Source organism: Pelodiscus sinensis, chromosome 10, assembly GCF_049634645.1.
Source record: "Pelodiscus sinensis isolate JC-2024 chromosome 10, ASM4963464v1, whole genome shotgun sequence".
Lineage (NCBI taxonomy): Eukaryota > Metazoa > Chordata > Testudines > Trionychidae > Pelodiscus > Pelodiscus sinensis.
Window position 1 is genome coordinate 19,146,052 of NC_134720.1, and position 13,785 is coordinate 19,159,836.

Consider the following 13,785-nt stretch of genomic DNA (forward strand, 5'->3'; position numbering starts at 1 on the left):
CTAAAAAGTAAACCATTCTTTTCTGTTATCCTTTTGTCCATCCTCTACAGAAGAAGGTAGAAAGAATTTATTTCCATCATCAAATATATTTATAGTTAAAAGTACATATGTGTATGTTCTATATATGTATGTTAAGAGCACTATTATCACTATTACTATTACCTGTGGGACCAAGACCAGTGTAGTGATTTCTTACTGAAAACCACAAAGTGTAGAGTTATTTGATCTTATCCATATGGACTAAAGTCTGATGCATCTGGTAGAATGAATCTGACTTCACTGAGGGAATTCAGACTAACTCAGCAACTCCATCATATACTTCCTCTTACATTAATTCTTGTGTGTTGCCCGTTATGAAAATGGGACAGAATGACTTTGTGGAGTGTTGCACAGCTGAACAAAGGAATGCAGGGTTACCCCTTGCCCATTCACAAAAGTCTTGCAAATCTTTTCAGTGCCAGCCACAAATTGGTCATACAAAATATTGCTATTTTCAAGCCTGGTTCATAAGGTGATTACTTTGGTATGTTATCTATTATTTTTTTGAATTGTTCAGTTTCTCCTTCTAATGACTTTGAAAGAATTTTTATTTTTTTTCTAAATGACTATTTTTCCATTTAGTGACAAGATTGCCACTGGATCTTTTGATAAGACCTGCAAATTATGGAGTGTAGAAACAGGAAAATGTTATCATACCTTTCGGGGTCACACAGCAGAAATAGTGAGTGCCTATATTAAAATATTAAAACCTTTGCATATAATTGTATTTTCATATGCAGTACAGCCTCAATTTTCTAAAACTCAATAAGCCAAACTATTAGTACTTCATAAGAGGGTCATTTCCTCTGATGTTTGTGAATTACACTGGAAAAAAACCCTCTCTTGATTATCCAAAAGTTCTTGGTTTCATCTAGGACCTTGGTATAATTGAGATTGTCTCACAATGGTGTTTCTTTACCAGGGTGTGCTAGGAGAGTTTCGGCTCTTGTATTCAAGCTCCCATTATGCTAAAATTATATGGTTTAAAAAAACCTGTATCTAGAGGATAATCTCCATTACACCATGGATTGACACTGCAGTGATCAATCCACTAGCCATCAATTTATCACTTCTGCTTAGACATGTTAAATCTATCTCTGAGTGTTCTTCTGTTGACACCGGTACTCCATCAGGACGAGTAGATTAGCCAGTGTTGACAGGAGAACAGCTACCACCGACCTTACCACATGCAAAACACTATGGTAAGTACATTGCGTAGCTAAAGTGATATAGATATAGTGGTGGTTAGTAAAGACAAGGCCTAGATATTTGCAATTAATGTTAATTCTCTTCTTAGTCTACACTAAGGGCATGTCTACACTAGGAAATCATTTTGAAATAACTAAATTTGAAAAAATAACTCCAGAAAGAACAAAATCGAAATAGTGTGTGCCCACTATGGGTGAGCCTTGAAATTAGTCTGAGGCAGGCTCCGTTATTGTGGATGCACTACCTTGAAACACTGGGGAGTAATTACTTCAAATTACTATGGGGAGTAGTTATTTTGAAATAGCAGCAGTAGAGCATCCACACAACCTCTATTTCAAAATAAGTGTTATTCCCCGAGGAAAGCAGGTGTACAGATTTCGAAATAATGGGCTTGGCAGTGTGGATGCTCTGCTTATTATTTTGAAATAACTCCCTAGTGTAGACCTGAGCCAAGTGTATGTAGCCTTTCTCCCTATGGAAATTGTGGGTTTCTTGAGGCAGTGGCTGAATGGGAGAACTGGATCCTAAGAGAACCCACTTGTGTTTGCTGGAGACTTGGAGGATAGCTTGCAGCATAGTGCTAAAGCAAAGGAATACCCTTCTTTTAAGCACATAAGAATGACCATACTGCATCAAGTTTATGGTTTATCTAGTCTAGTATCCTGAATCATAACAGTGGTCACTGCCAGATACAGGCAGTCCCCTAGTTACGCGGATCCGACTTAAATCGGATCCGCAGTTACGAACGGGGTTTGCTGCCCGTCTCCCTGGTCTGCTGAAGACAAGCAGACCAGGGAGACGGGAAGCAAAGCCTCTGAGGACGCCGGCAGCAGGACAGCCGCGGTGCGTCTGGGCTGTCCGCTGCCCGCGTGCTCCGCGGCTTTGCTCCACGTCTCCCCAGACCAGGGAGACGGGGAGCAAAGCCGCGGAGCACACGGGCAGCGGACAGCCCAGACGCGCCGCGGCTGTCCCGCTGCCGGCGTGTTCCGTGGCTTTGCTCCCCATCTCCCTGGTCTGCTGGACACTAACAGATAAGGGAGACGGGGAGCAAAGCAGAGCAAAGCCGCGGAGCACACGGGCAGCGGACAGCCCAGACGCGCCGAGGCTGTCCTGCTGCCGGCGTGCTCCGCGGCTTTGCTCCGCTTTGCTCCCCGTCTCCCTGGTCTGCTGGTCTGCTGGACACCAGCAGACCAGGGAGACGGGGAGCAAAGCCGCGGAGAACGCGGGCAGCAGGACAGCCGCGGCGCGTCTGGGCTGTCCCGCTGCCCCAGTGTTCCGCGGCTTTGCTCCGGACGCCTGTGGTACAGCAGATGGGGCGCTGCTGGTTGGTCCCGTAGCGCCGCTCTGGGCGCTACTGGACCAACCCGGCAGCACCCCAGCTGCTCTGCCCCAGGCGTCCTGATTCAGCCACTGCTGGTCAGTTTCAGCAGCGGCTGAATCAGGACGCCTGGGGCAGAGCAGCTTGGGTGCTGCTGGGTTGGTCCAGTAGCGCCGAGAAGCGGCGCTACTGGAGCAATCCAGCAGCACCCAAGCTGCTCTGCCCCAGGTGTCCCCAAGTCAGCCGCTGCTGAAACTGACCAGCGCTGACTACAGGAAGCCCGAGGCAGAATTGCTCTGCCCTGGGCTTCCTGCAATCAGATGCTGATCAGTTTCAACAGCAGCTGACTTGGGGACGCCTGGGGTTCTTAAGTTGAATCTGTATGTAAGAACTGGCTTCCAGATTCAGCCTGTTGAAACTGATCAGCGGCTGATTCCAGGAAACCCGGGGCAGAGCTAAGTCAGCCGCTGGTCAGTTTCAGCAGCGGCTGAATCTGGATGCCAGTTCCGACTTACATACAGATTCAACTTAAGAACAAACCTACAGTCCCTATCTTGTACGTAACCCGGGGACTGCCTGTACTTAAGAGGAAGATGCAGGCAACCCAGTGATAGGTAGATTTGGGATAATCTGGCCCTCATTGAAGTCTCCTCTTAACCTCTGTGATTCAAAGGTTGGCTAAAATCAACCTAAAACTTTTGTTTAAAATATATTTACTACTATAGGTTTGGGAGATCGTTTTGATATCCATATAAATGTCCCATTGCTCTTAGAATCTTGCTAAATTCTTGGCTTACACAATACTCTGTGAAAATGAGTTTCATGGTCTAATTATGAATCGTGTAAGAATATGTCTTTATCAGTTTTGAATTTGTCTCTTCTTAGTTTCATTGAATGTTCTCTTGTACTATGAGACAGGGAGAACGGAAGTTTTTGATCCACATACTGTACACCATTCATTATCCATGTATTTTTTCTCATCTTTTCTTGTACTCTTTTATTGTCTGTACTGAGCCTGTTGGTCTTCCCTTTGTCTCTCTAGCTATATCAATTTCCTAGTGGGGAGACAGATTAGCTCCTGCCTGGTCTAAGAATGAATTTTGTCATAAAAAACCTCTCCACAAAACTAAGCCACTGTTGGTTCGGTGTCTGGAGAAGGTATGGGGCTATATCTCAGGATGAGGGGGGCAGGTCTGGCCTTGTTGGCCAGAAAGTGGTGATTGTTGAAGAGACTTAGTATATGTTTACACTATGCAACTTTTAGTGACAAATCTCTATTGATACAGTCCTGTCACTAAAATCAGCATGTGCGAATGCCATTTGTCATCACTTTTGCCGACAAAATACTTGTACCCCCACAAGTGGCTTCCATTTTGTCAGTAGGAGTGTGCTCCTGTGGGCAAAACAGCATTCACACTTTTAGTTCATGGGGTGTGGGGACAGGAGAGGGTTTAATCACCCATGAATGACAAACTTTTATTGATCAAGATCAAGTGTATACATAGCCTGAGGGAAATCTGCTCAGATGTGGATTTACTTTTGTTTTTCTCTCTGGATGACAGTATGGCATTCTTTATCAGAGTGATCTTGCCCTTGAACATAATTTCTCCCTGAATGAATATTTGTGCCCTTTGTCCCATTATTTCAGTGAACTGGATTAACATACATCATGAATGGACTGCTTGACGTTTGTAATGTCTCCTATTGGGGAGCATTTCTTATACCTTTGAAATTAACACAATTTCCATGTATAGCTATATATTCTGAAAGGTCTGTAGAGCCTCTGTGAACTTGCAACAGAGGCTATTTTACTCCTGTACTGACCCACATTGCTCAAACTATTTGACCATTTGCAAAAAGGCATATCATCAAGAAACAGAACAAAACACCGTATCCAATTAGCAGAATATAATTTAAAAAATCTATTTTTAGCTCTAATTGGTTTCAGTCTTCCTCTTGCCAAATGTTAAGAATTATTTTTTACTATTAAAAATTAATATGTTTAATTGATGACGTGTTATGATTTCTCCCATAATTTGTTTACATTTTAGAAATAATACTCTTGTTTTTCTGGAGTGTGAATTTTCTTTTTGATTCTTATATTTTTACTGGAACAAACCAGCAAGTTGCTGCTTTGCATCAATGTATAGTAGCATTGGATGTCTTGCAGTGTTTTGTTTGTTCTTTGGGCATTTTGAAATTACTTCTCTTAGCATGAATGACCTGATATTTAAAAGGGCCTCAACTTCTCCACCAGTTTTGTGATTTCAAGTCAGATAATTACATATCTTTGGGCTTGATCAGTTTCTGCTGTCTTCAGTGGCAGTTGCATCAGGCCCGAAGTGCAATGAATTGTGTCTGCTAATAATTGATAGAAGTTATGCCTTCAAAATTAAATGCTGTTTCTTAATATCAGACCCATAACCTTAAATAATTTCTAAAAGAGAGAGGTTTGTTATACATGAACTGCTGCCTTCAAGTCTATGCTATGTAGCTTTGTTCAAAAATGAAAAATGGAATATCATAATTGAAAATGCAACTAAGTTCCCAGCAAATGTTTTCTTTTTTCCAAAGATATTTTTGTTCCTCATTAGTAGAACAATCATATCATATAATTACCAAAGTCTGGAAGCTGGCTTCCTTAGTCATTAATATGAGAACTGAGTTAGGGACTTTGTTGCATTTTTGCTCAAATATATACCTGTAATAAAAATATGAAGCTGTATGTAAAAAGCCTGTTTGAATATTGGCTTGGTATAAGTTGCAATAAGCCTTTGTAACACACACAGTTGTTTATAAAGCAACCAGTTAGTTCAGTCCAATAATCTGTCCCCCGAAGCTTTTATGGTAAGGATTTGTTGCTTTTCTAACAAAATCTCTAGAGGGCACTGCAGCTGTCACCATATTATTAAAATGCCATGGCTGTATTTATAGGTCACAAACTGTTAAGTTGAACTATTGCTATGTTTTCAAATGCTGACTCTGAGCCAGTTCATTTAAAAGAAATCATAGGAAGTTTATTGTTTCCCACTCTGTGTCATAGGTTTGTTTATCATTTAATCTTCAAAGCACTCTAATAGCAACTGGAAGCATGGATACGACAGCCAAACTATGGGATATCCAGAATGGAGAAGAAGTGGTTGTGCTAACTGTATGTTTGCATTCTTTATTGTTTTTAAGGTGTTTGGTGCCTTTTTAGTCCCTAATCAAGTTAGATGGGGATATAAGTAGACTTCTTAATCATCTATTTCACTATTTGCTGGCAAATAATTTCTATTACTGAGTCACTTAGTGACTAGTTAACAAAACATAAACCGAGTACGAAAACTATGCTACTTTATTAAAAGTCATAAAAACTGGTTTAATCAAATGTCAGATTTTTCCAATTCAATGTCACTGCTTTCCTAGGCCAGACAATATTGCTGTTATTATTAACATGGTTTATCATTATAAGTACTGAACTGTAATTCCTGTGGAACTCTGAAAGCTAATATAAAGTAACTTCAAAAATGTTAATGCTTACGATTATAGCTCTAAATGTTCCTCTTAGCTGCACCATTCATCTCCTGCAAGATATATGTAGAGTATTCAGTCAAGTCACAAAGTGCATGTGCAGTCTAATTTCTATTCTCTGTATTTGGCTTGCTAGGATTCCACTGTTTAAATATTTCTGCCTAAAAAGTTTAAAGTTGCATCATCATCCCTTGAACAAAGACTAAGTAAGGGGCAATATGCAGACTGCCTCCTTCAGGATTCCTGGACTGTGGAGTAGATAATTCACTTTCTCCTCCCCAGCCTTCTTTGCCTCTTTTGAACAGAAACATGGGAGAAAGGGAGGAGGAGATACAGAAAGGGAGAAGTAGAGACTGCAGTTAGTTGTCCTTGGCCTTTGTGCAGGAGGCTCTGCATCCTTTCTCCCATGACACAAGAGGCAATGACAATTTGGTTCTTAGTTTGTTGTAATTAAAATATCCTTTCATTTAATAATTAATAACTACTCTTCCATAGAAATTTGATATGAAATAAATCTATTAGATCAGAATTCTAATTCATCCCCATGTCATTGCAGGATTGTTTCCAGTATTCTATTTGCTAGTACTGTTTGCTAGTACTTATGATATTAAATGCTGTTGTAGTGTGAGCAGTTATGCAAGTCTAAACAAAAACCAAGAACATTTACTACATTGTGAAGAAGGTGGACTATCTGGCCTAATTGAAACAATCACTTATGTGATTTTGTATTCCCACTGTATAAATTAGGTATTGGACAACCTCCAAGGAAATGTCTCATTTATATTCTGAAATATCTTTTTGTCATTTTTTTCTTAGGGGCACTCAGCAGAAATTATTGCATTGTCATTTAATACCACAGGAGATAGGATCATCACTGGCTCCTTTGATCATACAGTTGCAGTGTGGGATGTTGGCACTGGCAGGTACTAAAGCATTCATAAAGTGGTTTTGTACTGTGTATTTTAATGACCTCTTCAAGGGGCACTGTCAAGGCTTACAAATTCTTGACTTTACAACTGGGCTTTGGTTTTAGGCATGCCTCACCTTATCTTTGCTTTGTTTCTCCTGTGACCTTTGTTCTTCTGAGCAGTCAGAGTACTGAAATATGAAAGAAACTTGCTCTCCTAATGCTTTAGTGTATGAGAGGCATATATTTTTAAAACTCAACCTATTACAAGAAATGAGCCATGTAGGCAGAGCGAAAGGGCTCTATGTTTGTAATTAATTAATCGTTCAAACAGGAAAATGCAATCTGTGTGGAAGCACTTGGTTTGGAAAATTGCTACATTTTATAGAAACAAGAGACAAATTTTAAAAAAAGAAAGGTGTTTTTAGGGTATGTTAAATTATGAGTAGTCAGTCTTGCAAGTTTCTCCTTAATAAATAGATAGAGTGTTTTACTTCTCACTCTGGTTTTACGCCAGTGTAGGCGTGTTGAATTTCAAGGCCAGTTAAGGAAAAGGGAAATTTGGCCTTCTAACTACAGAGTTCAATATTTTAGGATTATCATGCCATTAAAGAGGGTCACTCCTTCATTTAATAATGGCTGCAGTGTTTGTGTAATTTAATTAAGAAAGGCTAAATGCTGGCTGGTTAATATTGTTCTCAGAGGTCCTCCTGTTTTTTGAGCAGAGGACTCGTATAAATAACATTATAAATCATTTGTCCAGATTATTGATAAAGCTGGCTTTCTTGTTAAGGTAAAAATTCCATTTCATTTTAATGGGAGGTTTCTTTCGCCACGAAATTAGATGGAATACCTCTAAAATTAGCATGCTTTGGAATTACAGGCAGTCCCCGGGTTACGCAGATCCGACTTACGTTGGATCCGTACTTACGAATGGGGCTTTTCTTGCCCTGGAGGACGTGGGCGGCGGGACCACCCAGACGTGCCGTGGTCCCACCACCCACGGCCTCCGGGGCGAGAAAAGCTGCTCTGCGTCTCCCTGGTCTGCTGGGGGGGGGGCCCTAGCAGACCAGGGAGACGCGGAGCAAAACCGTGGAGGACGCGGGCAGCGGGACCGCCCAAACACGCCACGGTCCCGCCGCCTGGGTCCTCCGCGGCTTTGCTCCGTGTCTCCCTGGTCTGCTAGGGGGCCCCAAGCAGACCAGGGAGACGCGGAGCAAAGCCGCGGAGGACCCGGGCGGCGGGACCTTGGCGCGTCTTGGTCCCGCCGTCCACGTCTCCCTGGTCTGCTGGGGGGGGGGGCAGCTAGTGCGACCCCCCTCCCAGCAGACCAGGCTTTTCTCGCGGATGCCTGTGGTAGAGCAGCTGGGGTGCTGCTGGGTCGGTCCCGCAGCGCCGCTCCTCGGCGCTACTGGACCAACCCAGCAGCACCCCACCTGCTCTGCCCCAGGCGTCCTGATTCAGCCGCTGCTGGTCAGTTTCAGCAGCGGCTGAATCAGGACTCCTGAGGCAGAGCAGCTGGGGTGCTGCCGGGTTGGTCCAGTAGCGCCGAGGAGCGGCGCTGCGGGACCAACCCAGCAGCACCCCAGCTGCTCTGCCCCAGGCGTCCCCAAGTCAGCTGCTGCTGAAACTGACCAGCGGCTGACTACAGGAAGCCCGAGGCAGAGTTGCTCTGCCCTGGGCTTCCTGGAATCAGCCGCTGATCAGTTTCAGCAGCAGCTGACTTGGGGACACCTGGGGTAGAGCAGCTGGGTTGCTGCTGGGTTGGTCCCCGCAGTGCCGTGGTGCGGCGCTGCGGGGCCCTATCCGGCAGCGCCCCAGCTGCTCTGTCCCAGGCGTCCAGATTCAGCTGCTGTTGAAACTGATCAGTGGCTGATTCCAGGAAGCCCAGGGCAGAGAAACTCTGCCTCGGGCTTCCTGTAGTCAGCTGCTGGTCAGTTTCAGCAGCGGCTGAATCTGGACGCCAGTTCCGAGTTACGTACAAATTCAACTTAAGAACAAACCTACAGTCCCTATCTTGTACTGCCTGTACTAAAATGAAGGGAGAATGAGCACATTACATGGATATGGTTGAAGTAACAAAGGGTATGTCTATACTGCAAAGTTAATTCGAAGTAACAGCTGTTATTTCAAATTAACTTTAATAGCATCTATACATGCAAACAGCTATTTCGAAATTAATTCGAAACAGCGGCACACTTAATTTGAATTTGGTAAACCTCATTCTGAGAGGAGTACTGAGAAATAGTTAGTTTGAATGAAGTGCTGTGTAGAAACTTAATTCGAAATAGCGGGCCTCCAGCCCTTCCCAAGGAGCCCTGGTGGCCACTCTGGGCACAACCAGGAAAACTTACTCTCCTCTCCCCTAGCCCCAGAGCCATTAAAGGGGTAGACTCTGGCCACAGTGCCTGTGCCAGCTCTAAGACTGCCAGCCCAGAGGCAGCAGTGGCCACCGGGGCCCCTAACCCAGTGTCCCCAAAACATGAGCCAGCAAGCCACTGGCAGCCAGCCCTCCACCGCTCCCCAGGAGCCTGATAGGGGCTGGAGAAGGCGGGTGCCTTTCTGGTCCAGGGTGAAGATCATGGACCTTATTCAGGTTTGGGGGGATGCCCGCAACGTCCATGTTCTCCACACTAGACAGAGCAATGCGGCTACTTATGGCAGGATAGCTGCCAGCCTGGTCACCAAAGGCCACATACGAACCCAGGAGTAGGTTTGCATGAAAATTAAGTTGGTCCAGCAAGATCCCCAACCCTGGGCCCTGAACTTCCCCTCCACCTTCTTCCCCTTGCTTCCCCCTTCCAGCTCCCTCCTCCCAGGTTTGCCCCTCCCCTCTCCCACCCTCTCTCTTTCCCTCTCCCACCTCCTTTTCCCAGTCTCCCCAGAGGTTCATCCCCCCCAGTTTTGTTCAATAAACCCAGTTTCTATTTTTGAACATACGTGTCTTGTTTGACATCAGGAAGGAGGGCTAGGGAAGGGTAAGTGGAAGGACATGAGGAAGGAATGGTGCTTGAGCCCCCGGTGGGGAGGACCGGGGTGGCTCTGAGGGTTCCTTGGGGTGGACGCTCTCCTGCAGGGCCTCCTGGATCCTGACAGTCCCCCAATGGACTTCCAGGATGGCAGCCTGCAGAAAGTGTCTGTCCAGGGCAGGGGTAGGGTCCCTTTAAGCATGGAGCTCAGTTAGCCTTAAGCAGCAGCCCCACACACCAAGTCCTAACCTGATGCCCTACCGGCACTGGTTCTGGCCAGCCTTATCTTTGGTTCAGAGTCAACTCAGTGTGGACGCACTATTTCGAAATAGCAAAACGCTATTTCAAAATAGGTTTTGTGTATAGATGAGTTATTTTGAATCAGTTTAATTCGCATTAACTATTTTGAATTAAGTTAACTTGAATTAACGCTGTAGTATAGACATACCCAAAAATGATAACGAAACATCATGACCACAAATGCCATTTCATCTCTACTAGGAGAGAAAAATAATCTGCATCTAACTAGATCATTTAAAGCCTGACCCTGCAAAGTGCAGAGCACCCTCTGCTCCCAATAATAAGAGTTGAGCCTTAGTGCCTCAGGCTCAGAGGCACTTAACATATCACCAGATTGGGCCCTTTGAAAGTAATGTTATTGGGTTCAGTTTTCTTCCAGCTTCTCTTTTGATCCTGCAGTGAAGTCAGTCTTAGGTTTTTAATGTTGCATTCTTTTTCAACAGAAATGATTGAGATGTTACAGATTCAGCATTGTGACTTCACTTCAGGATCAAATAGCAGGAGATGGACTATGAAGGAGGAAGCTCTGGTTTAAACATCAATAGTTCTGGTAATTGGCAGTGCAGAAAGAATTAAAAAATGTGAAAGATAAATGCTTGAAAATGTTCCCTAGGCTGTAAGCCACTTGTAAGCTTACTGACTGCGCTCATGTCTGAAAAACATGCAGTCCTCCTAGACGTACAAGGGTAATTATTAACATTGTGTTGATATTGTGGAATAACATTGGCAGACAGTAGCTACAGAAGTGGAGTTGAAACTGCTAAGTGAAATAGCTCAGAAGTGACTGATGTATAATTTATTAGGCTAGTGATAATTGGTGAAACATTCACCAGTGTGTGTAGTAGATTTATAACTTATTTCCCATGAGTACTGCAAGCACTGGAGCATGATCACACATGCTTTAGTTTAGAGGTAGCAGCAGCAGCTGGCAGCGTTCACTAGAGCTTCTTGTGTTAGTAATGGTTTATTAGTTTATTTTGTGTGGGTTACAGTCACTAGAAGGCAATACAGTCATACCTTCCTGTCTAGGTCTGATATTTTATGTGGTAGAAGGCAGTGATGCATATGTGTGCTATTTAAAGGGGGACAGACACACACATTTAGACTTGGGATATTAAATGTTAGGTAATTAAAAATCATAAAACTGCACAAAATTTTGTCCGTTACACGATTATTTGATCGTCCCTGGGGCTGGGGCTGGCAGCGAGTGCACTCCTCTCCTCACTCGCAGGGACCCCCTTCCCTACCGCACTGCTGCTTCTGTATCAAAGGAAACAGTGCAGGGTGGCAGGTGGGAGCCCGTCTGAGAGGCGAGCCATTTTAAAAAAATCAGCTCCCCTTATGGACCGGCTGCCTGCCGCCCCATGCTGCTGCTTCAGATACAGAGGTAGCAGTATGGGGTGGCAGCAGCCCCTGTCCGCAGGAGTCTGAGAGTCCTGTGTACAGAGGCTGGCCCATCTCCCATGGAGCATCCTATGTCCTATGCCGTGGACAGAGGTTGGTCCGGCAGCAGGGGAAGAGCTGCTGGGGACCAGCCTCTGTCCATAGTGGGCCCAAGCTTGCTGCAAACAAAGGCTGCTCTGATACAGAGGCACATGGGGGGGAGGGGTAATTCAAGTAGTCAAGAAGATTAACTGATAAGCACAAGCTTACCAGTTAATCATATACTTTACATCCCTAATTTAGACTACTGTTAATGCTGAGCTAATAATTCACTGCGAAACAATGAATTCACCCAGTTTTACCTTTTTTGTGCATGAGGAAGAGCCATAAATAGATCACAGTTTCCTCAAAGCTATTTTATTTCAATATGCTCTGGATTTTTTTGTATATTTTTTGGTTTTTATTGTAAGGGTGATGATGAATGACTGTATTTGATACTTGGTATTCTAAATTTCAGTTGTGTGGCCTAGTTGTAATTAGTCCAAATATTGCATGGTATTGTTCCTGCTAACCGATGAAATGGGTATGTTTTATTATCCTGAGGAAAATTTGATGACAGAACTAGTATGTTGAATCCCTAAAAGAGCCACAGCAGATAAACAGGATTAGGGAGCTTTAGAAAATGTTAAACCAGTATTATTGGTCTCCATAGCCCTTTTCCATGGAAAGAGTCCTAGGAAAAAAATAAAAATTGTAATTAAATTATTTTTCTCTCATCATAGTCAGACACATGTACTTGTGTGCATTGTCCTGCTTAAAGTGAGTTGAAAAATGCGAAATATTTCTTATGAGAAATTTCAAAGCTTTTTTGTTTTTTAATACAGGCTTTCTAACAAAAATTTAAACCAAAATAAAAATTACTATTTTGGTTAAAAATATTTTTTAAAAACAAAAGCTGAAATTTTGTTCTGAAAATGAAAGTCCTTAGGAAAACTTAAAGGTTTTTTACTGAAAAAGTTTTCATTTTTTGTGGAAAAAATGCAAACCCATTTTTCATCAAAAGAGTTTCAATGCAAAAACATTTCAGCCAGCTAGACTTACCGGAGAAGGGTACAGTGAGAAATTTGTTGGCTTATATAACTATCTGTAACTGGAGTTTAGTGAGGGACTATGAAATCATTGTGCAACTGCTATGTTAATAATCATACAAAAATATACCATTTCTTGGTGTGAATACTTGAGCATCCAAGCTTAAAATGAACTGTCCATGAGCATTTGCGCAGTAAATGATGCTCTAATTTTCATAGAAGATGAGCACAAAGTAGGCTAGTCCATGAGTGAAGCTTAACTGTTTATAAATTTGAAAGACATTTTTTTTTCGTGGTATTTCTCCAACTCTGATTATTATATAGATATTTCCTAATTGAATTACTGACCAATTACTGTTTATGTTAAATATGTTCAAACATTCTGCTATTTATGAATCTAGTATATTGATGTATTACATATCCATCCCATCTGGATATGTATAAAGCAGTTTGCAGCAATGACCATTCTCCTCTGTGTTTGTAAAGAGAGGGATTGGGATTTTTGGATGCTGCATAATAAAATAACAATAGTACAAATAGTACAAATGATGTTCACAAAACCAAAGTACTTACCACCATTTAGTTATTATAAAAAGGTCAGCATAATCACAACAAAACAGGAAATGCATAATTAGGAAATAAATAGAGTAATCTATTACAGAGACACCAATATAATAGGTTTCTTTTGTTGTAGTAAACAAAATGTGATTCAATTACTCCGAAGATTTGCTATTGTGAACCTTTCATTTAGGCCTATTTTTTGTCTAATCATTTTTTAAAAAATGAGTACAGTATTCTGAATTACTTGGATAATTTTTTTGCTTGTCTGGGCATTAACTTGATTTGTTGTTAAATCTGTAGCTGTTTTCTATTAACAATAATGTGATATATCTCTTAATTTACAGCCACTCTAATATATTTATCGATAAATCTATTCCAGGACTTAGTGCTTTATAGCCCCCATTAATCTAGAATGGGCATTGATGACTAATTAGTCAGCTCAAAATTCAACAGTGCTGTTTAATAGATAACTAGTGCTGCCAGTTTTATGTATTTGAT

The 13,785-nt window shown here is 42.5% G+C and overlaps 1 protein-coding gene across 4 annotated transcripts in view; it reads left to right on the top strand.

The window, feature by feature from the left end:
• Positions 1–13,785, top strand: part of DAW1 (dynein assembly factor with WD repeats 1) — a 52,796-nt gene that overhangs the window by 25,656 nt on the left and 13,355 nt on the right. For all 4 annotated transcript variants that reach the window (XM_075937620.1, XM_075937618.1, XM_006119885.4 and 1 more), the window contains 3 exons: positions 622–721; positions 5,610–5,717; positions 6,896–7,002. In XM_075937620.1, the coding sequence (XP_075793735.1) occupies positions 622–721; positions 5,610–5,717; positions 6,896–7,002 (315 nt within the window). The remainder of the gene's footprint in view (positions 1–621; positions 722–5,609; positions 5,718–6,895; positions 7,003–13,785) is intronic.